Genomic DNA, 23,716 nt, shown 5'->3' with positions numbered 1-23,716 from the left:
GAGCCACGGCATGTTTGAAGAATTAACTGCAGCACAGATAAAAAGCTTTAGAAGACCCCACAGGAGGGCTTTAATTTGAACAGCGAAATTCAGCTTAAAGAGCTTGAATTGGCTAAGAGAAGAAAAAAAAAAAGTAATTTCCTGGTTTATAAAGCCCTCTGGAAATAACAACCTGGGGATGTGTTTATTTGCCATGGGAGCCTGATGTCTCTCCCCTTTTCTCCTCCAACCACTGGGCAGCTTCGGCCAGTCCAACCCACTCCGTGGGGCTGCTCCTCCGGTCCAGTGCAGCTATTTTCCAGAGGTGTGGAAAATTAACTTGCTAAAAATAGGGTTATTGGGCACGGGAGACCTCCAGCTGGCAGATGGGGGCCAGTGCAGCAGTCTGTGTGTGCCCAGGAGGCGGCCGTGCCCCGGGGGCTGCTCACGAGCAGCTCTCGTAGTAGGCGACTTTCCTCTTGATGGTGTCCCGGATCCTTCCCACCTGCTCCTCCAGCCCCGACAGCCGGGACATCCTGGACACCAGAGCCTCGTTGCCTTCCTGAATTTCCGACTCTAAAGCTGAGGAGAGAGGGCAGGGAAGGGGAGGGTAACGTGGTGAGGTTGAGCTGAGCCTCCGCCTCGCTCCTGCACAGCTCTGAGGGGGCAAGAAAACCAAGATCCTGCACTCCCTCTGCCCCTCACCCTCTAAACAACCCCCAAAACGTCACCCCCATTAGGTCTCAAAGCCAACAAACAGAGGTGAGGGTGTGGAGGAAAAGGGGAGCACAGTGGCACTGCAGGCAGGGCTTCCCTTCCTGGTGGCACCCGGGAAAATTCTCAATTTCCTGGCACAGCACCACCAGCTACAGCCCAAACCCTGTGCTCTCCCTGCCCCAAGTGCACTGTCCTCCTCACCACTCCGTCCCCTCACACCACGGCAGCCCAAGCACTTCCCCAGGGCGCGGTGACTCGGTGAGAGCCTTACTTTGCATCCTGAGCACGATGCCCATGGTCTCCTGGAAGAGAGCCTGTGCCTCCTGGCCGATGCTCTGCACCCTCCTGCCCTGCTCGCCCAGCTCCAGGCCCTGCCCCATCCTGCCCTGCAGCTCCCGGTACAGCTCCTGCACCTGGGCAAACGCCTGGGGAAAGCAAACAGACACCGCAGGTGAGATCCTGTGGTAGGCAGCCTGGAGAGGAACGATTTCCAGAGATGAATCTTGTTTGGGTATTAAATTGTCACCCTGATTTTTCAGCCTTCTGACAGTTTGCATTTTCTGCTGGAGCTTTCTCAGGCTTGTAACAAAAACAAAGACTGATCTTTTGTAAATAACACATTCCTTCCAGGGGGGAGGACAAATTGATGGGCTCCTGGTTTGACCAGTGGGGTCAGAGAGGTGTTAACCTCATCCCCCAATCCCTGATAGATTCCAAAGACTATATAAGCCGAGATCCCAAAAATAAAGTTCCTTTTTTCTCATCTCACAACCTGAAGGGTGAGTGTGATCTTTTCGTGTCCATCTAGTGACATTAAATGGATACTGCACCAGAGCTTTGTCCTTGTCACCAAACGTGTGACAGTTCGTGGTGCACTCCAGGGCTGACAGAGAGCTCCATGAGCTGCTCTGCCTCGGGCAGGACAGACCAGAAATGAGTTCCCAGCCAAGGGTGTTAGGATTGGGAATGGCTCTGGAGAAACCCAGCAGAGATGACACTGTCACAGTGATGTGACAGCTGTGACCCGCACAGAAATGTCTCCAGAGCTGGGGCACAGCTGGCAGCGCTGTGCTGTGACATTGTAGGACAGAAATAAAGATCAGAGACTCCAAATATTTCAGAAGGCAAAGCATGGAGCTGATATTTTCTGAGCCTGAGAATTCTAGCTCTTCCCGAGGGAAACTGTTCAACAGTTTTCTTTTTCCCAGAACAACCTTGTGTAAACAATATTCCTTTCCCTTACCAACAGGTGTTGTTTGCCATTTCTGTCCCTGAGCCAACGGGAGAGGTGTCAGCCCCATGGATCAATAACGTGCTTTCTTAGCACAGCCTGTTATAAAAGGGCTGAATGAATTGCAAATAAACCTTCTGATTTCTGCTGCCTCCTGACTGGAGTCAAACATCTTTAATTTGTGTCCATTGCAGCAGCAAAGAGCATAGGAAAAAAGCTCTTTTGTCTAATTCTGACTTCCTTTGATAAGGTGTTCCCACACAGACTTAACATGGTTGGTGAGTAGGAACGACACCTCTCTGATCCCATTGGTTCAACCAGAGAAACAGCAAAACACCACCTGGAGAAAGATTGTTTGGAGAGAGGAGAGCTGTTTGCCAAGATTGTTTTGAGAAGGAGCTTTCTGGAGAAATTTTTCCTTGTGGAAAATATTACCTGCTGCCAGCAGGCTAAAAATCTCTCAGAGCCAGAAATCCCAGCCCCCCAGTGCAGTGCAGTGCTGGGCACAGCCCCAGCCCGTACCTGCTGGGCACTGCTGGCCCTCTGTGCCGCTGTCCCCGCCGTGTCCCTGGTGTCCCCAGCCCTCAGGAGGTTCTGGTCAGCTCTGCTCTGCAGCCGCTGCAGCCGCTGGGTCAGCCCGGCCAGCCCGGCCCCCAGGGCCCCCACACTGCCCTCAGCTGGCCCCAGGACAGCCTCGATCTGCGGGCACACGGACCCCCGTGGTGGGAACACACAGGACAAAGAGTAAAACAGACTCCGTTAGCATGGCTGGTGCAAAAACCAAGACGCAGGAACAAACAGAGCTCTGAAGATTGCAGGAGATGGGATTAAACCTGCTTATGGGAAGAGAAGAGATTCAGTCAACCTTCTGCCAGCAAAAGATGTTGTAAATGTAGGAGTTGTCTGTATGAGCTTTTAACCTGATTATTGTAGTGGAAAATTATCAAGCTTCCTGAAATGGTGTACAAGCTTTTTGGAAAATCTGAGTAAAATCGAGTTCTGATCACCGAGTCAGTCTTGTTATTAACCTTCCTGAAATGGCGTACAAGCTTTTTTGAAAACCTGAGTAAAATCGAGTCTGATCACCGAATCAGTCCCTCTGTCAGTGGTCAGCACCCCGTCGGCAGGACAGTGACCCCAATCCCCCTGTGCAGGGAGCAGCCCTGCAGCCTGCAGGGCACACACGGGGACAGGGACCCGGGCTGGGCTCTGGGCATCCCTCACCTCGTCCACACGCTCCTGGATGAAGCGCAGCGAGGAGCCCGAGCCCCTGAGGGCCCCCTGGGCCTCCAGCAGCACCGTGTTGGCTCTCTGCAGGGTCCCCAGCACCTCCTCCACGCTGCCCTCCACGGCGTTCGCCCGGTTCCTGCAGAAAGGTGGGAAACACCAGGAGTGAGTGTGCACCAGGGCACAGACTGGGCACAGACCAGGGCACAGACTGGAGATCCAGGGAACAGACTGGAGGTCCAGGGCACAGAGGTAAAATCAAGAAGCAAAAGAGGATTGCTTCTGAGAAGGTTGCAATCTCCCACCTCCCAAGCCACACACGTCTGGACTCCACCAAGGTTTCCTTGTGAGAAGAACATCAGTTCCACTTCACAGCCTCGAGCAGAGGAGACAAACTAAGGAGCGGGGAGGAACACCTTCCTTCAAACTAGTCTGAAACATTTATTTCATGGTGCATGACAAAGGGATAGCAGGAACCACGGAGGCAGTTCCAGTGAACAGTTTTCTGCTCACAGTGGGACCGCTCAGGCTGGGTGACGGAGCTCTGGAGAAAGCCAGGCTCCCCTGTCTCATCACTTCCAGCAGGTTAAGCAGGTGTCAGACACTGCCAAGGAGTTTACAGATTTATCCTGCTGACCTTCCCGCTGGGCTATTGCTGCAAGTCAACTTGTGACAAAGCAGATGCTCGAAGTTGGCAAGGACGCCCTGTAATTACTTTTTAAGGGGCTGTGGAACAATCCTCCCAACTTTCACCCAGAAAACAAATAGCCCCTTGACTCTCCTCATGCTCTCTTGTGCAATTAGGATGTAGGTCACCAATATCAACTAATACCAGGGCAACGCTGTCATCTCCCAGCACAGACACTCGAGATAAGAGAAAAGCCTCCACAGCTTCTGATAAAGCCCTTCTTGCCCTGGTATCTATAACAGGAACTGTTCTTGGGAGATTTATTCTCACTGAGGCCCCAGGGAGGTGTCTGGAGATTGCAGACTCATTCTTTTAGGCATTAGATGGACACAGAAAATCCTGGCCTAGAACTTCAGATTGTGCAAGCCAGGGCAGCTCGGGCAGAGCGAGATTTGAACTCAGCTGAGAACCACCAGTTCCAGCCCGGCCGAGGGCCCCTCAGCTGCCAAGGGCCTTGACCCCCCACCCACCTGGCCTGCTCTGCCTCCTGCTGCAGCCTCTTGGCCCTGGCGATGTCCTGGGCTGTCTGGGCAAGGATGTCCTCCGGGCACTGCAGCTCCGCCGCCAGCTTCTGGATCTCGGTCATCCTCCTCCGGACTGCAGCAGCGTCCGTGGGCAGGCGCAGGGAGAGAACTGACTCACTGATTTCCTGGATGGAGGCAGGATCCGTGTCCTTGTCTGCACACACAGCACACAGGCAGCGTCAGGGAGCGCAAACGGGAGGGAGGAGGAGGGCAGGCACCCCTGCACACCTCACACACATCTCCTTCCAGACAGCTCATTCCAGCCGGGATCCCTTCTGAATTCATCTCCTGCAATTCCATGCAATTCTCATTCACACCAGCAAAACTTCCAGGAAACAGCTGAGCTGATACCTTGAATTTGGCAATGATAAGGCCATGGCTGAGCCCAGAGCAGTCAGGCAGCCCTCGCTGAGCAGATGAGGGTGTGTTTCAAGACAAGCCTTTTTTCATTTCACAAATAAAAGTTAATAAATCAGAAGCAGGCAGAGCCCAAGGGACATTAGCCCAGCGATTAGCTCAGAAATATCTTCACTCATCATTAACACCAGGCAGCACCAAATGACCTGATTTTCTTATTCAGCTAATGCTCAGGAGGCTCATTATGTTATTACAATCTGTCTGTGAACAATAAGTCATCCCATCAGTTTGTAGGACAACAAGGAATTCTCATCAGATTAACAGCCTGCTGCAGAGAAGGGTCACCTGTCTGTCTGCCTGCATCAGTGAAGGTGGCCAGAAAACCTCTCTGCCTCAGGTCCCTGCTGGCTGCAGATCCCACCCCTGGAATGTCCAGGGAACACCCGGACACGGCACTCAGCGCTCTGGGCTGGTGACAAGACTGGGATGGGGCACGGCTGGGACTGGGTGACCTCGGGGGGTCTTTTCCAAGCTGTGTGACCCTCTGACCCCCACACCAATGCACAGAGCAGGCTGCCCCCCAGGGCTACCTGCCAGGAAGCTCCGCAGGCGCTGCAGGAGCTGCCGCAGGCGCCGCACGTCGCCCTGGATCTGGGTCCTGCTGACGCCCAGCTGCTCGGCCAGCCGCCTCACGCTGCTCTGCACCTGAGTCACCGACAGCTCCGTGCTCTCCACCTGCACACAGCAACGGCCTGGTGCTGCCTCTGCTCCAGGCAGAGCCCACAGCCCTGCCCCAGCCCTGCCCTGTGCTGTTCTCACGGCGCCAGGGCTCTAAAGGACTGTCGAGGGTAAAGGCTGAGGGCTGGATCTGCAAAGGAAGCTCTCAAAAAGGGACAGCACTATTTAGCTTTTAAAAGCAGCTTTGAAATGGATTTTGAATTACTTTTGAATCACAAGGTACAGAGAAGCTGCAAGATCCCTAACACAAGAACTCTCTCTGATTGCATCAAACCTGCAGAATGGGAGAGTTTTCCATATTCTATTTCCATATTCCCAGCCCTTCTGCCCCACTGATCCCAGCCCAGGAGGGAGAGAGGCTTCCTTGTGCTGTGTCCAGTGCCACTCCCATGCCTTCAGCTGTGGAGGCAGGACCCAGACAGACACGGGGAGCCTCCCACTCCAAAAGTCCTGGGTTTCTGAAGCTGCCCAAGAGATCAACCCTCAAGCAGGGTTTGGGGTGTGTACTCCTCCCTCTGTGCAGCGGTAAGCAGAGGTCTGAGCAGGGTCGGGCAGTGCCCACACTCACCAGCTCTGCCGTGTCCTGGAGCCGGGCGTTCAGGCTGCTGAACTCCTTGGCCGCCTGCCCGGCCGCAGCCAGGGCCCCTCTGGCCAGAGGGAAGAGGCCGTGGCAGGGCTGCCCAGCCCCACAGACAGAGCCGTTGTCCCGAGGGCACAGCAGCCCCTGGCAGCGGGCAGGGGTGCAGGGCTCCCCTCGGGCCCCTCCGCACACCTGGGCAGGGAGAGAACAGCTGGAGTCAGGCTGGACACACCTGGGCGTCCACGGGGAGGCAAACACAGCCCACAGGGATGGCAGGGCCTGCCAGGGCAGCTGGGGACTGCAGGAGCTGTGTGGGCACAGGAGGGAGCCCAGCAGGCACAGTGACACAGGTGACACAAGTGGCACACCTGAGCTCACTGCAGGAGCTGTGTGGGCACAGGAGGGAGCCCTGCAGGCTGGTGGTGACACAGGTGACACAGGTGGCACACCTGAGCTCACTGCAGGAGCTGTGTGGGCACAGGAGGGAGCCCTGCAGGCTGGTGGTGACACAGGTGACACAGGTGGCACACCTGAGCTCACTGCAGGAGCTGTGTGGGCACAGGAGGGAGCCCTGCAGGCTGGTGGTGACACAGGTGACACAGGTGGCACACCTGAGCTCACTGCAGGAGCTGTGTGGGCACAGGAGGGAGCCCAGCAGGCACAGTGACACAGGTGACACAGGTGGCACACCTGAGCTCACTGCAGGAGCTGTGTGGGCACAGGAGGGAGCCCAGCAGGCTGGTGGTGACACAGGTGGCACAGTGACACAGGTGGCACAGTGACACAGGTGGCACAGCCCAAAGCACAGGAGATGTGTCACCACCAGAGAAGGACAGCCAGGGCTGGGTGCCCTCCGCTGAGCAGTGACACCAGGTGAGCACGGCCTCACCAGCCCCACCTGGAGCAGGAACAGGAGCAAAGCCCCGGGGGCTCACAGTGAGCAGCAGCACATCTGCATGGAGCAAACAGCTGTGCAGAACAGCCCCTCTGCCCGGTTTGTTCGGGGGGAGAGCAGGACGAGGAGCCCCTGGAGAGCAGCAGCTGCTGGAGCTCTGGCACCTGGCACAGTCAGCCCCAGAGTGTCACTGCAGCAGGGGACAAGAACAGCCAGGCCGGGCTGGTGGCTCAGAACGTGCTGGTGCCCCCGGCAGCAGAGAGGGGAGAGCCTGGTGGTCTCCACAGCAACAGACACCGGGATGGATCTCCATGGCAATGAAGCAGCGAAGGAGAAATGAGAGAAACCTCATCCAGAAATTCAGTGGGTCTCGGAGATACAAGAAGTGACAGGAGAGAGCCCCCAGAGGGAAAAGCCCGCGGCTGGGAGGGGTGGAGGGCAGGACTTTGGGACCTGTGACCCCCCAGCCGAGTGTGCCTGGACATCCCCGGGTCCTGCCGTGCCTGGGGAGGTGCCGGGCTGCAGGAGGAGCCCCCCGAAAACCAGACACACCCCACTGGGAGCTGAAAAACCCACTCTGCGTCTTCACCTGGTTGATGGCAGGGGTGAGGTCGGGGGCTGAGGCCAGCTCTCCCTTCAGGGCCAGCAGCTCGGCCGTGTGGCCGGGCAGGTCCCGCTCCAGCCCCGCGGCGCTCCGGCGGCTCTCCCTGGCCTGGGCCAGCAGCTCCGGGGCACCCGCGGCCAGGCTGCTGGCGCTGCTGGAGCTCTGGTAGGCAGAGCGGATGGTCTGGAAGGCTCCTGCGGGGATGACCAAAGGCACAAATGACTCCGAAAACCAGCGCGGAGGCCCCGGCTCTGCCCCGCCGTGCGCGCAGGAGAGGGCGCAGCCAGGATTAGTCACCAGCGCATCACCAAAACTCCCTTTCAGTCCAAAACACCTTTCAGCCATTCCCTCAGGCAGCTCGGCTCTCCCGCAGGACTGAACTCGGGGCTGGCGGTAAAAGGCTGAAAGGCAGCCGAGGCACACGCACCGATCCTGGGTTTTGGCAGCGCAGGACAGATCCCAGAGCCGCTCCCCTGCAGCCACAGGATTCCCCCCAGCAAAGGCTGGAAGGGGCGAGGCCAGCACATGGAGCCCTGAGTGCACAGAGGTGCAGAGGGAACCGTCCTGGGGCCACCGGGCACGGCTGGCAGGTCCCCGAGCTGAGTGCTGTGGTGGGGAGGGGACAGCAGGGAGGGGACAGCAGGGAGGGGACAGCAGGGTGGGGACGGCAGGATCAGGAGCTGGAGCAGGGACTCGTAGCAGCCACCCCCAGCATCATCACAGGGCTTAATTAGCTCTTCTCCTCCCCAGTGCCTGACAGGCGCCTGGCTCTCTTCCTCACCCTCCATCCTCCCGGTGTCCCTGCAGTCAGGGACACGCCCCAGCAGGGCTGTCCCCTCCCAGCCAACCCTGGCAGCAGGCACTGTGCTGGTGGGGAACAGGAGCACGGAATGAGCCGCCAGCCCCAGAGCAAATCCCCCAGCAGCGTGACAGCCCAGCTCCTGACCAGGCTGCACGGGAAGCATCCCCCTCACTGCAGAGGAGACCTGTTTGCTGTGCTGAGGCCGGCAGCAGGTGAAAAACCCCCTCTCATCGACCCGGCCAGGGGGGAACCCGAGGTAAATGAATGACTGCAGATGTAGAGACGTTGCAGCTGCAGAGCTGTACCTGACAGGTCTGTGCTGCGGCTGTTTTCAAACTGGGTCCTCTTGCTCTGGTACTGGGAGGTGGTGACAACCAGGCTGCTGTTGAGGGCTTCGAGCTCCCTCGACACAGAGGCAGTGTCATCCAGGAAGTGATGGTCAGGGTTTATGTCTCGGACCTGCTCCCTGGGAGAGAAAAAGAACAACATGTGAATCAGGTAAGAGAGCAAAGCACCTGCAGACAGAGAGCAGAGCCGGGAGGGCCCCTGAGCTGGGGCACGGCCAGCACCTGGCAAAGGGACCCTGCTGAGCCCAGAGATGGCCGAGGACACAGCAGGGCCTCACAGAGAGAGGAGCTGGGCTGCAGCCCCTCCACAGCAGGGCCGTGCCACGCAGGGAGCAGGAATGCTGGATGTGCCCTGAGAGTGCCACCCCGCAGCCCTGAGTGCCACCACACAGCCCTGAGTGTGTCACCACCCATTCCTGGGAGTGCCATCCCGCAGCCCTGAGTGCCACCCGGCAGCCCTGAGTGTGTCACCCCACAGGCTGCCTATGCTCCTCCTGCCTCGGGGACGTTGTGCAGGGGACAGGCACAGATAGAAGTGCTGCTCTGCTGCGTCCCTGCTCCCCTCGTGAGCAGAGCCAGGCGTGGCAGGGCCAGAAACAGCAGAACCCGTGCAAGCAGCTTCCAGAGACACCCCAGCAGCCCCCGTGGATCAGGGACACTCCCCACGGGCAGCACCATCCCTCACCTGATGGCAGCGAGCGCGGTGGCCGCCTGTGCCAGGCTCTGCTGGGTGACAGCGGGGTGGCTGAGGACATCCTGTGCCTGCTGCAGGTCCCCCTGTGCCTGTGCAAGGCGGAGGCCCAGCACAGAGCCCCCCGTGCACCCGGGCAGCAGCGCTGTGGCGTTGGCCAGGCCGGCCTGGCGCTGCCGCAGGCGCTCGATGTCCCCGTCGCGGCTGTGGAAGCAGGGGTGGCACAGCTGGCAGCCGGGGTAGGGGCCGCAGTGGCCCTGCTGGCACTGGTCGCAGCGGGGCCCGGTGACACCGGCGCGGCACAGGCAGCGGCCCGTGGCCCTGTCACAGCCCAGCTCCTCCGTGCCCTGGAAGTCGCAGTCGCACTCTGGGACAGCAAAGGCGGAGGGAGGGAGAAGGTGGTGGTGAATAATTTTGTATCCGTATGAAACCAGCCCTTAATTAGGGTTAATGAGGTCCCGACCCAGGCTGAGGTCCATCCCCTCCCCAGCTGGGACAAAGGTGGCACAGGCAGAGCCCCAGGAGCTGGCACAGCCCTGAGCCTCCAGGGCCGGCCCAAGGCTGCTGGGAGGGCACTGGTGGATACTGGAGATGAACTGGGAGGCTGCTCCAGAGAGGAAATCTCTCTTGCCAGACAACGTGGGAACAGGGCTGTCAGGACATGGGCCAGCTGCTCCTTTCCCCAGATAACTCCTGACGTGACCCGGGAAATCCCGACCACGCCAAAGCAGTACCTGTGCACCCTCCCCGTGCATCTCTGTAGTGCCTGGGCGGGCACTGCTGCTGCCCCAGGGCCGAGCACGTCTGTCCTGTGAAGCCATCCCTGCAGGGGCACTGTCCTGTGAACTGAGAGGGGACCGCGTCAGGGACACCCGGGGCTGGGCACCCTCCTGGCAGAGCTCTGCCCCCAAACCCAGCACACGGGGCATTTCCTCCTCTCAGCCTGTGCCCGGGGCACGCCCGAGGCGCCCGTGGCAGGCTGCAGCTCAGGCACAGGGTGCAAACAGGCTGCGAACAGCCCCAGCAGCACGAGGAGAGTGTTCAGCCGTGTCTCAAAAACAAAGCGACGCCCACGAGCAGCTGCTTTGCTGTCTCAGGTCTCCTCCCCACGCTGAGCTCCTTTGGAACCTATCTGAGGCTCTTAGAATTTGTCGTGGTTTGGGGTTTTTTTTTACATTTAATTTTCCCAGTTGCCTCTTAAGCCTGAAGTGGCACACATGCTTTTCATTGACAAATGAGCATAATTAACTTCCCTCGCCTGTATGAAGATGTCTTATTAGGACTTCCTTGATAAATATCAGGCTTGTTAAAGTGACTTAATCTTGCCTCTATAATTACCACCTTCTTTCATTCTCCTGAGTAGTCTGTCGTGGTGTTTTCTAAGAATCAGGAGAAGGAAAATAGGAGTGGGATGCGCTGGGGAACACGCAGCTCTTTTTGTGAAGGTTCCTACGGACGGGACAGGACAAAGGAGGCGGGTTTGATGCTCTGGCAGGTCCCCAGCGAGGGGACACTGAGCCATGGCCGTGGCGCCCTGGTCTGTACAACTCAACCCCCGAGAGGGGCTCAAGGCAGCAAGGAGGAGTCAGGAAAGGGAAAACCACAGGAAAATGGAAAGGAAGCGCTGCTGCGGGAAGAGCAGCGGCCCCGAGGCCGCCCGGCGGGTACCTGGTTGCAGTGGGGGCTGCGGGAGCCGCGGGGGTGGCAGGCACAGGGCCGGCAGCCCTGCCCGCTGCCCAGCCCCCAGTGCCCGGCCGCGCACTGCCCGCAGTCGCTGCCCACCACGTTGGGCAGGCAGGAGCAGCTGCCGCTGTCGCCGTCACAGGGCACCGTGTCCTGCCGCGTCCCCAGGGCATTGCAGGAGCATCCTGCAACAAGGAGAGGTCGCCTGTGGTGGGAGCGGCCGCCCGAAGGAGCCGCGGCCACCCCCAGAGGGGTTTTTCGTCTGTCCCTTCCCACCTGAGCTCGGGAGATCCGCACCCGGCTCTGACAGCGCCCCACAAATGCTGCAACAGCAACTGGAGCCCGAGGAGCCTCAGCATCCCCCAGGCCAGGGGACACAGCAGTGCCCCGACCCACACTGCCCAGCACAGCGTCACCCCCTGAGCCCTGGGGACAGTGCCCCGACCCGCAGTGCCCAGCACAGCGTCACCTCCTGAGCCCTGGGGACAGTGCCCCGACCCACACTGTCCTTCCCTCTGCATGGCATCACCCCTGAGCCCTGGGGGCACTCAAGGAGCTTCTATAAGCCTTTACAAAACGGGCTTTTGGCTCGAAAACCCCGAAGCAAAGCTGGGCACGACCCGGGTCCCTTTTGGAGGGGGCACCCCGGGGGCAGGGGGGTCCCAGGGGTACTCACTGCGGCACCCAGCGGGGTTGGCCCCGGCCAGCTGGGCAAAGCCTGGCTTGCAGAGGTGGCAGCGGTGGCCCTGCACATTGTCCTTGCAGACACAGCGCCCTGTCCCCGGGTCACAGGCAGAGCCGGGCACGGTGCCATCCGGGTCACACTCACAGGCTGCCAACAGGCAAGAAACGTCCCAGCTGAGGGGGACAGGTCCCGGGGAAGGTGCCCAGGAGGGTTTTGGGGTGTCACTCACGCAGACAGGCCTCGGGGTGGCTCAGCTCCTGCCGCGGGTTGCGGAAATAGTTGGTTTTGCAGCGCTCGCAGTTGTTGCCCTCGGTGTTGTGCTGGCAGTTGTCACACACCCCCCCGCTGGCCCCGCCGCTGGCCCGGTACAGTTCGGGGTCAAAGTGACACGAGGACGAGTGACCATTGCACTCACATCCTAAAAAAATCCCAGAAAACGGTTCAGTTGGAGCTGGCATTGTGCAAACCCCTCCGGCAGCAGCGCCATTGGCACTAGAGGGTGCCCAAGGCTCCTGTGTGACACAGTGACACACGGTGACAACCCCGCAGGGGCTGGGCACTGGTGCAGCCCTCGAGAGGCAAAGGTGCTGAGACACCACCCAGCCCCACAGAGCCCCAGGGCAGGGGGTTGGAGCTGGGGGCTCTGGCAGGGCAGGGTTTGGGGCTGGGTCACTCTCTGGGCAGGATTTGGGGCTGGGGCACTCTCTCGGCAGGGTTTGGGGCTGGGTCACTCTCTCGGCAGGGTTTGGGGCTGGGGGCACTGTCTGGGCAGGGTTTGGAGCAGAGGAGCACTCTCTGGGCAGGGTTTGGGGGCACTGGCCGTACGCTGGCACTCGTGGGGGTGGCTGTCCTCAGCGGGGGCCCAGGGCTGGGCATTGAACAGGGCAGCGCAGCGCTCGCAGTGGGGCCCGGCCGTGTTGTGCTGGCACACGCAGTGACCAGAGACCTGCTGCACAGAGAAAGAGTCACCCACCCTGGGGACAGCGGCTCAGGACAGAGCCTCTCCCTCCCCCGTGCCTCTCCAGGTCATGCCCCTCAAAGAGCCTCCCACAGCCCATTTATGGCCAAGGTGTCCTGAGGAGCACCTTAGGCAGGCAGACAGTGGAGCCATCCCGGTGGTGCCCAACGCCTGGAACCCCAATCCCAGTGGTGCCCAGCCCCTGTAACCACAATCCCAGTGGTGCCCAGCCCCTGTAACCACAATCCCAGTGGTGCCCAGCCCCAGCAGCACCCCTGGCACCCCGAGCTCACCGTGCTGGGCTGGCCCCCAGCAGGGGCACAGCGCTCGGCGTGGCCGTGGCAGAAGCAGCTCCCCAGCACCTGCATCTCCGTCAGGGCGTAGAAGGTGCTGGGGGCGTGGTACCCCTGGCGGGGGATGTGGGGCAGCTCCGTGAAGTTGATGCGCAGGTTGGTGAAGGGCCCCAGCTCTGGGGGGGACAGGGACGGGTGTGAGGGGCAGCAGGAGCTCCTTGTAATTGGCGGGGAGGGCTTGGAGCAAGGGAAAGAGGGACTGGCACAAAGAGCAGCAGCTGAGCCATCACCAAAGACCAAATGCTGCTCCTCGACAGCCCAGACGTGCAGCTCGGGGTCCCCCAGGGGTTACCCCGGCTCAGCACCTCCCGTCACTGCGGGAGAACACGAGGAGCCTCATCCCCTCTGGGCTCTGCAGCAGGCCCACCACTCACTCTCCACGGCTTGGCTGTAAGAGGAGCTGATTGTAGAGCCCAGGTCTCGGACACTGAATTTCACCTTAGAGGGGAAAAAAACAGGTTAAACAGCAGGGAAGTGGAGCTGCTCTCCGCTCTGGGCACTGTGTGCTCTGGACTTGCCTCTGCTCAACATCACTAAACGCAGGGACAGCCTTTAGAGCTGCAGGAAGTCCAACAAACACACACCTTGCCCACCCCAGAGCAGCAAAGGCTTTCCTGCCAGAGGAGCAGGAACCTTGCCAAGGATTGCCCTCAGCAGTGCTGGGTGCCACGGGTCCCACCGCTCACCGGGTGTTCAAAGCTTCCAGCCCCTCACCGGGTGTACAGGGATCCCAGCCCCTCACCGGGTGTACAGGGATCCCAGCCCCTCACCGGGTGCTCAGAGCTCCCAGGTCCCCCCGTGTTCCTGAGCACCACCCACCCCAACCGCAGCGCCACAAAGGGGGTCCCTGTCACAACCCCCGGTCCGTACCGTGCCCCCGTGCAGGGGGTGTCCCCGCAGCTCCTGGCACCGAGGGTCCTGCCAGCCCCCGGGGGCCCCACGGGGCACACGGGGGAAGGCGGCGGCGCAGTCGGAGGCCAGGTACTGCAGCACCTGCCACGTCCTGCCGGCGTCCTGCGAGCGCTCCAGCAGCATCGCTGCGGGCGGCGACTGCGGGAGGGGACAGCGACACACACGGGGCTGGCACCGCGGGGCGACACCTCGGGGCAGGGACAGACACACCGGGTGACACCTCGGGGCAGGGACAGACACGAGGCTGGCACCACAGGGCAGGGACAGACACACTGGGTGACACCACAGGGCAGGGACAGACACACTGGGTGACACCACAGGGCAGGGACAGACACATGGGGTGACACCACAGGGCAGGGACATACACACAGGTGGGCACCACAGGGTGACACTGTGGTGTGACACCACAGCGTGACATCTCGGGGCAGGGAGAGACACACAGGGTGACACCTTGGGGCAGGGACAGACACACGAGGTGACACCACGGTGTGACACCTGGCCAGCTCCCGCAGACACCAACCCTGAAGTGCAGCACGACGCTGTCCAGCTGGAAGAGCTGCTCCAGGTCCAGCTGCAGGGACACGTGCTCCACACCTGCGGGCACACAGAGAGTCACAGGGACATGCCGAGGACATGGGGACAATAACTGGTCAGGCCGGCCATTCTCTCCATCCACAGAGGTCAACAGCACTCCCTCGGCCCCTCAGGGGGTTACTGGCCGCAGTTGGTGGCCCAGTGACCCCCGAGGGGACCCTCACCGTTCTGGGACTGCCACCAGCGCGCGCGGCCGGCCGAGGACAGGACGTTGTCCACGCGGTGCCCGCTGGGGCTGTGGGGCAGCCTCGAGTCACACCTGCAGCATTTCATGTTCCACTGCAAAGGGAAGGACAGCGGGGTGACCTGCGGCGTCCCGGGGGAAAGGCACAAGGGGTGAGGAGCAAAGGCACAAGGGGTGAGGAGCAAAGGCAGGGTGGGCTCGTTAAGGACCACAGAGCATCAGCTCGGCTCATTCAGGGACAGCTGAAGGACCACGATCAGCACAGGTGACACACAGGGCTCAAGTGCTCCCCTCCACACCTGGTTAAAAAACACAACTCCAGGTTTTATGGACTCAAAACTGAACCCAAAATGCTTTTGGCTGACACTGATTTTTGGCAAACCATCTTCATTGTGGTTTTTTTAAGCACCCCTCTCCCTGGTTTCCACAGCACCGACACTTAACAGAAGGCCCTTTGCAGCTTTTCGGGGCTGTTTGCCCTTTCCACACTGCCGAGGGGCTGTCTGGTGAACACAAGGGCCTTTCTCTCCTGTCCAAGGGCTCTCCCCCAGGAGCAGAGCAGGAGCAAACAGTGGGTGAGAAGCCAGGGGGTGGGAAGTCGAGTGGCTCAAAGTTCAGCCCTTCACTTGAGCAAGTGACCCAAGGAGTAAACAGAGATTTAGCACTTAGGGAAATGTGGGGACGGGAGAAAAGCGTCCCCCGGGAGCAAACAAATACCCAAAATGTCCCTAACCAGGCAACGCTCCCTGCAGGCACCAGCAGCCGCCAGCGCGGGGCTCCTGAGCCGGCTCCGAGAGGGGAGGAGAGGGACGGAGCAAGAGCCGGCAGCGGGGCAGGGCTGGGCAGCAGCCAGGGGAGAGACAGGAACGGGGTGGGCGAGGAGCACCAGGAAAGTGGGATGGAGACAGCCGGGTGAGGCCAGGGTGGGGAAGGGCAGGGCCCGGGGGATGGGGAATTAATTAGGATATGAGGAATTAGGAGATGGGGAATGAATTAGGAGAGGTGCCAGAGCCCCCAGCAGCATCCCCAGGGCACACGGAGGGACTGAAGCACTTGGAGTGGAGAAAATGCCTGGGACTGCAGAGACCACCGGGAGGGGAAAGCTGCTGCTCAGGGCACGGAGTGGTGGGCTCAGCACCTCCAGCCGGGTGGGAAACAGGTTATTCAGAGAAACTGCGGCTGCCCCATCCCTGGAAGGGCCCAAGGCCAGGTTGGATGGGGCTTGGAGCACCCGGGGACAGTGGGAGGTGTCCCATGACAGGGCACTGAACTCCCGAACCCAAACCCTGTGGGATGCTGAGCTGTCAGAGGCTGAGCAGCAGAGGAGCTCCCAAGGGGGGCAGTGGGACACGTCTGTCACACGGAGCCAGCCCAGAGCCCGGGGGATCAGGGACATCAGCAGAGATGGCAGGAGCCCGCCCTGAGGGCTCAGAAATGTCACTCTGAGTGCAGAGCGGGTCTGGGTCTGGCAGGGGCACAGCTGGCACGGGGGAGGCAATGAGATACCCCTGCGGGGCTGCCAGGGGCTGCCAAGGCTTTGGGTGACACCAGAGGCACGGGCAGCCTGCGACCCCAGCCAGGAATCAGCTTCAGTGACCGAGCAGGGACATGGGGTGACAAGTGACAAGTGACACTTCACAGCCACCTCCGTGCTAAAACCTTCCACGGGACGCTTCAAACAGAGGAGTCGGATCCAAGCCAAACCCAAACCAGGGCCCCTCACGGGGAAGGGACAGCTCTGTGCTCAGGAGGGCAGCAGCAGCGGCAGCCACAGGGAAACTTCTGGTTTCCCCTTTAGAAATTAATTTGTGGTTTACAAAAATTAATCATTCCTGAGACAGCCCAGAGCTGAGACTGCTCTGTCCCAGCCCAGGAACCCCTCCCCAGCGGGGTGCACGGTGAGATCCTCACTTGTACCCCACCTGCTTCCATATTCTCCACAATCTTTACGTTCTCTGTCTATGAATACCCCAGCACAGGAGTGGGCAAACTACAATATTTATAACAATATCACAAAGTAAGCAAACACAGCACTGAAAATGGATAATAATGCAATTTCCCTGGCTCTAGCAGTGAGAATCACAAATAATTGAATCAGGACCAGGCAGAACTCATCTCAGATAATGGCCAGGAGCAGCAAATTGTCAGGGAGCTGCAGGAATTATCCACAGAAATAATCTACTGAACAATTGCCAAGGGTGATTAAACTTCCCACCAGTTCTGACTGTGCTTAGCAGAGGAGGAAGGAAGGTTTCCTGCGAGGGGAAAGGTTAATCTCGGCTCAATTATTCATTAGGAGTGACTCGTGCATCCTTGTGAGCTCATTGACACAGCCAGGCCCGCGGTGCTCTGCACACCACAGAGCAGCTGCAGCCCCGCTCCAAACGTGGTGCTGAGTTAAAATGGAGCTTCAGTGTGAGACAAACCCTTCCCAGGCAGCCCAGGGCTGTGCTGGGTGCAAAAAAAATTATTTTTTTTCTCAGTTTTTTAATTAAGACTAAAATTAACACCAGAAGCCAAATGCATTTCGCATCCTCGGAGTAAATTGTGAAAGGCCTGTATTGCACAACAGCAGGATTTGCTCTTCCCAGCTGTGACTATGTGTCTCAAAGTTCCTCGGGACAGAGGCAATTACCAAAAATGACAGCCCAAAGCGAGGAGAGATTCACCAGTTCACACCTTTTCCTGGCTCTTTCCCATTTACTTAGTTGTTTTTTTTTAAGGCATGCTCAGTGGGTCCCTGGGAGCTGGGCCAGGATCACACCAGGGCTGCAGCTGTGTGTGACAGATGACAAGGGACATTTTGGGCTCTACTCTGGGTCAGTCACCCCGGGGCAGCGCTGGCTCTCAGCACGTCTCTCCTCCCTGCCAGGCACGGCACTGCGCCCTGTTCTGGAGGGGTGGGAGCTGCCAGGGCCGTTTTAGGAGGGTAAAACAGGTTTTGGGTGGGCAAGGAAATCACTTCTCACCCTCCATGCCGCCAAGCTACTCCAGAGTCCCCCAAAGTGATGCTTGTGGAGGTTCTGGGATTAAGGGAAATTCATTCCAGGCTTTTGACAGATAATCCACAGCACAGTTGTGTGAGAGGGAAAACTCCCGTGCTCAGAAGAGATAAAGTCATGCCTCAGAAATGAACGGAAGGGGGGAAAAGTCCACAAAGAACAACTTGAAAATGCCCGAGCATGGCAGCTGAGCAGGTTTGTGCTGCTCTGCTCCTGCCCTGAGCTCGTGACCTGAGCAGCCTCTCAGCTCAGGCAGGGGCACCAAACCTCACTCAGATTGAACCTGATGGCCTCAAAGTTATTCCAGGGGCTCCTGCTGCCACTTTAACATGAGCAGAGAGCCCTTGAAATAAAAACCTCCTGGCACAGGAGCACCACCCGAAATAAACTGCTCCAATTCCTCAGCAGAAAGGGAAACTGAGCCTGGAACAGAGACCTGGGGGTCCCACATCTGACCCGGCTGGTGGCAGGGAGAGAGCACTGTGTCACTGAGGCTCCTGGCACACGGCCTCCCACCAGGCAGCTTCTGCACAGCCAGCGCTCCACAGGGACAGAAATTCCCATTCCAGTCTGATCTGGGGGCAATCTGGGAATCTGTACAGAGATTTGGGGTGTTAAACAATGGGCTGGGCAGCAGCCGTAAGGTACCTGGGGGACAAAGGCACCTGTCAAAGCAAGAGATGTAATTCCTGATTTTCTGCAGGACAGTTCCCCACTCCAGCACTGAGATCTGCAGGACAGGGCTGTGCCAGCCTCGTGGGGCAGGGCTCATCGTGCCTGTGACAAAACCCACACCTTTGCCATGGGAAAAGGCAGCAGAAGTCCCCATGGCTCTGTCACCGTGGGCAAACTTCCCAGGGAGCAGCTGGTCTCTAAAGTGGCCTGGGATTCAGGTTTGGAGCACAGATCTGTCTCAGAACCACAGAGCTGAAAGGGATCACCGAGTCCCCAGCCCTGCACAGGACACACCAAAATCGCAGCCTGGGCCTGAGATTCTCTCTGCTGTGACATCAGTATCAATTCCGTGCCTGGCTGGTTGGAAATGACACTGAAAAGGAGCTCTGGGGCTATGCTCAAAACACAGAGAGAGGGCTCTGCCCCCCAGCTTGGTTTTCCAGAGGGGCAGCAGAGAAGGGATAAAGCCACGAGCTGGACAGACATCGCAGGGATGAGGTTTGAGGAAATGAAGTCCCTTTCCCTTAAAAGCAAGCACGTGGGTGCTGTTTTCCTCACCCCGTCTGTTCTCACATCAGCAACACTTCGTCTCAAATCTGCCAGGATGATTTGACAGGCTGCAAACCCCAAACTGCTCCAGCTTATCCCACACCCCACACACGTCCTGCTGCGAGGCAGTGACGAGGTGTCTCCCAGCAAGTGTCAATCTGCAGCCTTGAGGCCAAAAAACCACCAAATACAGCGACGGGAGGAGGCAGAAATAAAGGGAAACAGGCTTTTTCTTGGGCAGGTGAGGGCACATCCCTGCAGCAAGGAGCAGGGCGTGCCCGAATGCCTGAGTGAGATAAGCCCTGAGCAGCAGCCTGTGTTTGCTGCCTCACCTTCAACCCCTCAGGAGCACAAATTATTCAGTGCAAAGCCCTGACTTGATGAAGAAAAACCCAAACTAGGAGCCGTGCTTTGGTCCCATCCCACCGCAGCTATTCCATGGTTCTGTGGGTGCGCTGTCCCTGTCAAAAGCTCGCTGTGGGGCTGAATTAAAGTGAGCAGAGGGGCACAGCTCTCCCTGCCCCAGCCCGCCGGGGTGGGCTCGCTGCTGCCTCAGGGACCCAGGCAGGTGGCCCGGCAGATGTAAGCCCCAGCAGGGCTCCAGATCCGTCTGGCACTTCCCTCCTGGCAGATACTGGGTGGTATTTCTGGAAGCAGCCGAAGAGGAGCGGGTGCTGAGGCTCCGGAGATGCTCAGAGCAGCCCTGCCAGGCAGCTGGCACCGTCCATCAGCAGGAGCAGCCCTGTGCTGTGCCAGGAGCTGGCACGGGCTCACATCCCGCTCCCCTGCCTGCCACAGGTTCCTCTGGAAACCTCTCCTCTCATTCCCCGTGGATGGCCCCAGGCACCAGAGCGGACAGAGGTGACTGCCCACCCTTCACACCCACCACGGGACACAAAGATCAGGGGAGGGAAGGCAGAAAACCCCTTGCAAACAACATTTTAAATACCAAAATATCCATTTTAAATATCACAATATCAGTATCTGCCAGGGCTGGGGGGTGAGGACTCAGTCACACTGCCCAGCCTGCTCCAGGAGCCCCAGCACAGGGACACTGCCCTGCTCCTGTCCTGCCTCCTCCCCTGTCCTCTGGCCCAAGATCCCACAGGGGTGCTCAGGGTGTCAGTGAAACCTCTCTGTGCCTCCCCTTGGCTGGGGGTGCCAGCGGGAGCGGCCCCGTGCTCTGCATACATTTATATTTACCTATATAACATACATATGTCCATATATTCCGTGGTTACGGGAAGAGAAGAGTTAACTGAGGCTCGAATCACACCTCAGCCCATCACAGCCTTTCACACCGAGCCTTCCCTCAGCACCTCCCAGGCTCCAAACCCACCCTCGCCTATTTTCCTATTTTATTTCGTTCCCTGCCCGGCCGCCCGCAGCTCTGGGTGGTTTCCATCGCCTGCCCGGTCCCACCTCCCACCGCTGCTCCCGTCCCTGCGCTGCGCTATAAATGGCAGTGCTGAGTGTCCTTTCTGAGCCCCCGGGCGGGGATGGAGCAATCAGGAGTGCGAAGTATAAAGGTTAGAGGGATCGGGAGCCGGGGCAGACAATGGAGCAGAGGCTGAGGTTGATGAGTGACCACCAGAGTTGCAAAAGAGGCCCCTGGGGCGGGCAGGCAGCGCTGGCAGCCCCGGGCACTGCGGCAGTGACAGCCACCCCTCGTCCCATGCCCTCTGCTGAGGTTGCAAAACCACCTCCAGATTTGTACCTATTTGGCAACTGAACAAGAGCAGGGCTTGTAACCAAAAAAAGACTCCTCGGAGTCTATAAATTAAACGTGCTTGCTTTTTATAGGACGGGGACAAGGTCCAGTTTCGCTTAAATTAGGGAAGTAGAGGAAGGGAGGGAAAAGTTAGGAAATGCTGAAGCCGTGGGGATTTCTCCCGAGTTAAGAGTTGGTATAACCAAACCTCCATCAGCAATTACAGCTGCAGAACAGAAATCGGGGGTTTGCCATCAGTAACTCAGAAATTTTCATTTCAATAAAGGAAAGGAGCAAAATGTAAGGAAGTGAAGATGCTATTCCCAGAGAATCCAACTGGAGAATCCAACTCAATATAATGTTAATTATTCCACATCCCCTTTAACCCTGCTATTTGTAAGGTGAGGGACAGGGGATATGAGAACTGAGTTTGGGATTTGCAGCCTGGGAGGGATCACTGCAGCATCGCTCCCTGCCCTCCTCCAGGAGCCCTCACTCCCTAATCCTGCACCCAGCTCATTCCTGAGTGCCCGGGCTCCAATTCCAAGATTACAAACGATGCAGAGGATCAGAGTGATGCCCTCTGAAAAGCTCCGCGGGTCAGGCAGAGGGATAACAGCCCATTCCGGCTGCTGTTAGGATGAGCAGATTAACGGAGGTTTTTCCACACTCACTTCCCAAGCACAAGGCCTCCCTGCCCCCTTTTCAAATAAAAGTCACTGCCAAAAGTCATTGTTAAATGAAGATTTCCGAGGCACATTAATGAGCAGTTTTCCTCATCTATTAGCAGAAATTTGAGAGGAAAAGCTAATGAAGCCACGGGAAGCAGCAGGGCTTTATTTGTGTGGTGAGCACAAGTCCTGATCCCTGGGAGCAGCAGCAGAGCTCCAGAAAAAGGGAGAGGAGGAAATGCCTGAGTGTGACAGTCAGCCTCGGGAAGTCCCTGAGGAGGGGAGATGCTGCAGCCAGCCCAGCAGCCAGGAGGATCCGCTGCTCACACCCCTCTGGGCTGGAGCCGCCTCCTCCCTGAGCTCAGGGCTGAGTGGAAATCTCTCCAGCCCAGCCAGAACATCCCTGTCTCCACAGCAAATCCTCTCACAGCCACATCCCGCCCTTCAGCCTGCAGGGCAGTGAAAACCAGGCTGACTCACTGCAGCTGGCCTCCAGTGCAGAGCTCAGTGCCCCGCTGGAGTGTGGCCACCTCCTTTCCCCCGCAGCAGCTCTTCCAAGGCCCGTCCTGCGTGTCCTGTACCCCGGGGCTCCTGCCCAGGCCCTTTGGGGTCAGCAGCCTCAGGAGGGCTGTAGGAAGTGCTGACACCAGGGCCACATCACCCCTGCACCTCTCAGCTTGGGCACACTCATCCTTAAACTGTCCCTCTGATGTGGTGGCAGCAGCTGGATGAAGCCTGATCCCCCCGGCAGGATCTCCTGATCCCCGTGCAGGATCTCCTGATCCCCGGCAGGATCTCCTGATCCCCCCAGCAGGATCTCCTGATCCCCGTGCAGGATCTCCTGATCCCCGGGCAGGATCTCCTGATCCCCGGGCAGGATCTCCTGTCCCCTCACACAACCGAGCACCAGGAACTGTTGTGCCCTTGAGCAGCTTTTCCAAGTCTTTGTGACAGACCCGAAACGTTCCATTTATGACAAGTAAACCACGAGTTTAGTTTATAACTAGAACGTCCCGGGATTTTGCCCACAGTGCTCCACACCAGAGCTTTGGTGTCTGTGCTCTGTCCCTGCCCCTCACCCGAGGGTGGCAGAGGGGCTCCAGGGGACTCTGCAGGGGCTGCAATGGCCCAGGCTGCGAGGGGACACACCCCGGGATCACGGCATGATTTGGGTCAGAAAGGACCTTAAAGCTCATCCCATTCCACCCCCCTGCCACGGGCAGGGACAACTGCCACCAGCCCAGCTCAGAGCCCGCACACGTCCCTGCCAGCAGGGGAGGAGGGATGGGTGAAGGTGTTCCCGTGCCTCAGGAGGGTCAGGGAGCAGGGGGGAGCAGTGGGGAGCAGTGGGGAGCAGGAGGGATCAGGAGGGATCGGGGGGAGCAGCGGGAGCTGTGGGGAGCAGCGGGAGCAGCAGGAGCAGGGGCCGTACCTGTCCGTGGGGAGTGCAGTACGTCTCGGGCTTGCTGAGGCCGCAGGTGGAGGAGGCTCTGAGGTGAGGGGCCCGTCCCAGCAGCAGGTCCCCGGGGGCAGGGTAACAGGCTCCCCGGGAACAGGCGCCCTGCGCTCCCAGGAGCCGTGGGGCAGCTGGAACAGCGGGAAAAGGGATCAGGGCAGTGTCAGGGGTCACAGGCACCAACCAGCCTCACGGGACAGGAGCTGTGTGCTGCTGCACCATCCAGGCACGTTTGGGACAACCCCCAGTGCAGGTGCCACCAAAGAGAAGGGGATTTCACCCCTGAGGTACCTTTATACTTTAATAATAATAATAATAATAGTGCTTTGTACTAAGAGTTACTTCCAAAACACTTCCTTGCCCTGGCCCCAGGTTTTGGGCTGCAGGGATGCTCTGTGCCTTGCCCATCGAACTGACCAGCTCTGGTGGTGTCCCCTGTCCCCACATCCAGCCCAGGCTGATGTCCCCTGTCCCCACATCCAGCCTTGGTGGTGTCCCCCTGTCCCCAGAGGCAGCCCTGCAGCTCAGGACAGAGAGCAGCCGCCTCCTGCCAACCCCCAGCGCTATAACCAAAGGCACAAAGCTGCCGTCAGCAGCGGTGTTTTCAGCCGCTGTTCCCTGTTCCGTGGGGAGCAGTGCGTGTGAGCCTTACCCAGCAGCACAAACACTGCCCACGGCCACGGCTGCCAGCGAGGCTCCATCCGGCCACGGACACGCCGGGGGAGAGATTGCAGAAAATGGCAGTTCAAAAGCTCAGTCCAGGTCCTGCTTCCTTCTCACTCTGCAGGGAGATACTTTTAATTAATCTACACATAATAACATAGGGGGAGGGGCGGAGGGGGGGGAATCAAGACTAATGAAGAGGAAAATCAGATGCTCAAGGTGAATTTGCCTCTAAGGCAA

The 23,716-nt window shown here is 58.9% G+C and overlaps 1 protein-coding gene across 1 annotated transcript; it reads right to left on the bottom strand.

Annotated features, from left to right (window-relative positions):
* Positions 1 to 46: 46 nt before the first annotated feature.
* On the bottom strand, positions 47 to 23,514 carry LAMB3 (laminin subunit beta 3). Its single transcript, XM_066335917.1, has 22 exons — positions 23,466 to 23,514; positions 22,790 to 22,944; positions 14,730 to 14,844; positions 14,492 to 14,565; positions 13,930 to 14,109; positions 13,434 to 13,497; positions 13,000 to 13,175; positions 12,574 to 12,694; positions 11,978 to 12,166; positions 11,740 to 11,895; positions 11,049 to 11,248; positions 10,115 to 10,226; positions 9,375 to 9,747; positions 8,648 to 8,808; positions 7,526 to 7,734; positions 6,030 to 6,233; positions 5,314 to 5,458; positions 4,313 to 4,520; positions 3,152 to 3,293; positions 2,450 to 2,626; positions 968 to 1,121; positions 47 to 561 (listed from the first exon to the last, which is right to left on the bottom strand). The coding sequence occupies exons 1-22, from the start codon at positions 23,512 to 23,514 to the stop codon at positions 425 to 427; spliced, it is 3,501 nt and encodes a 1,166-aa protein (XP_066192014.1). The 3' UTR covers positions 47 to 424.
* Positions 23,515 to 23,716: the final 202 nt, after the last annotated feature.

This window comes from Sylvia atricapilla, chromosome 25, assembly GCF_009819655.1.
Source record: "Sylvia atricapilla isolate bSylAtr1 chromosome 25, bSylAtr1.pri, whole genome shotgun sequence".
Classification (NCBI taxonomy): Eukaryota; Metazoa; Chordata; class Aves; order Passeriformes; family Sylviidae; genus Sylvia; species Sylvia atricapilla.
This window is presented reverse-complemented; position numbering and strand designations above follow the sequence as displayed.

What these genes read in the sequence shown, in the direction of transcription:
- LAMB3 (XM_066335917.1), bottom strand. Translation starts at nt 23,514, where the DNA reads ATGGAGCCTCGCTGGCAGCCGTGGCCGTGGGCAGTGTTTGTGCTGCTG. An exon ending in GGCAGTGTTTGTGCTGCTGG is followed by an intron (nt 22,945 to 23,465) that starts GTAAGGCTCACA and finishes CCGCTGTTCCAG; the next exon opens with CTGCCCCACGGCTCCTGGGA. An exon ending in CCGCAGCACAGACCTGTCAG is followed by an intron (nt 7,735 to 8,647) that starts GTACAGCTCTGC and finishes TCATCCCCGCAG; the next exon opens with GAGCCTTCCAGACCATCCGC.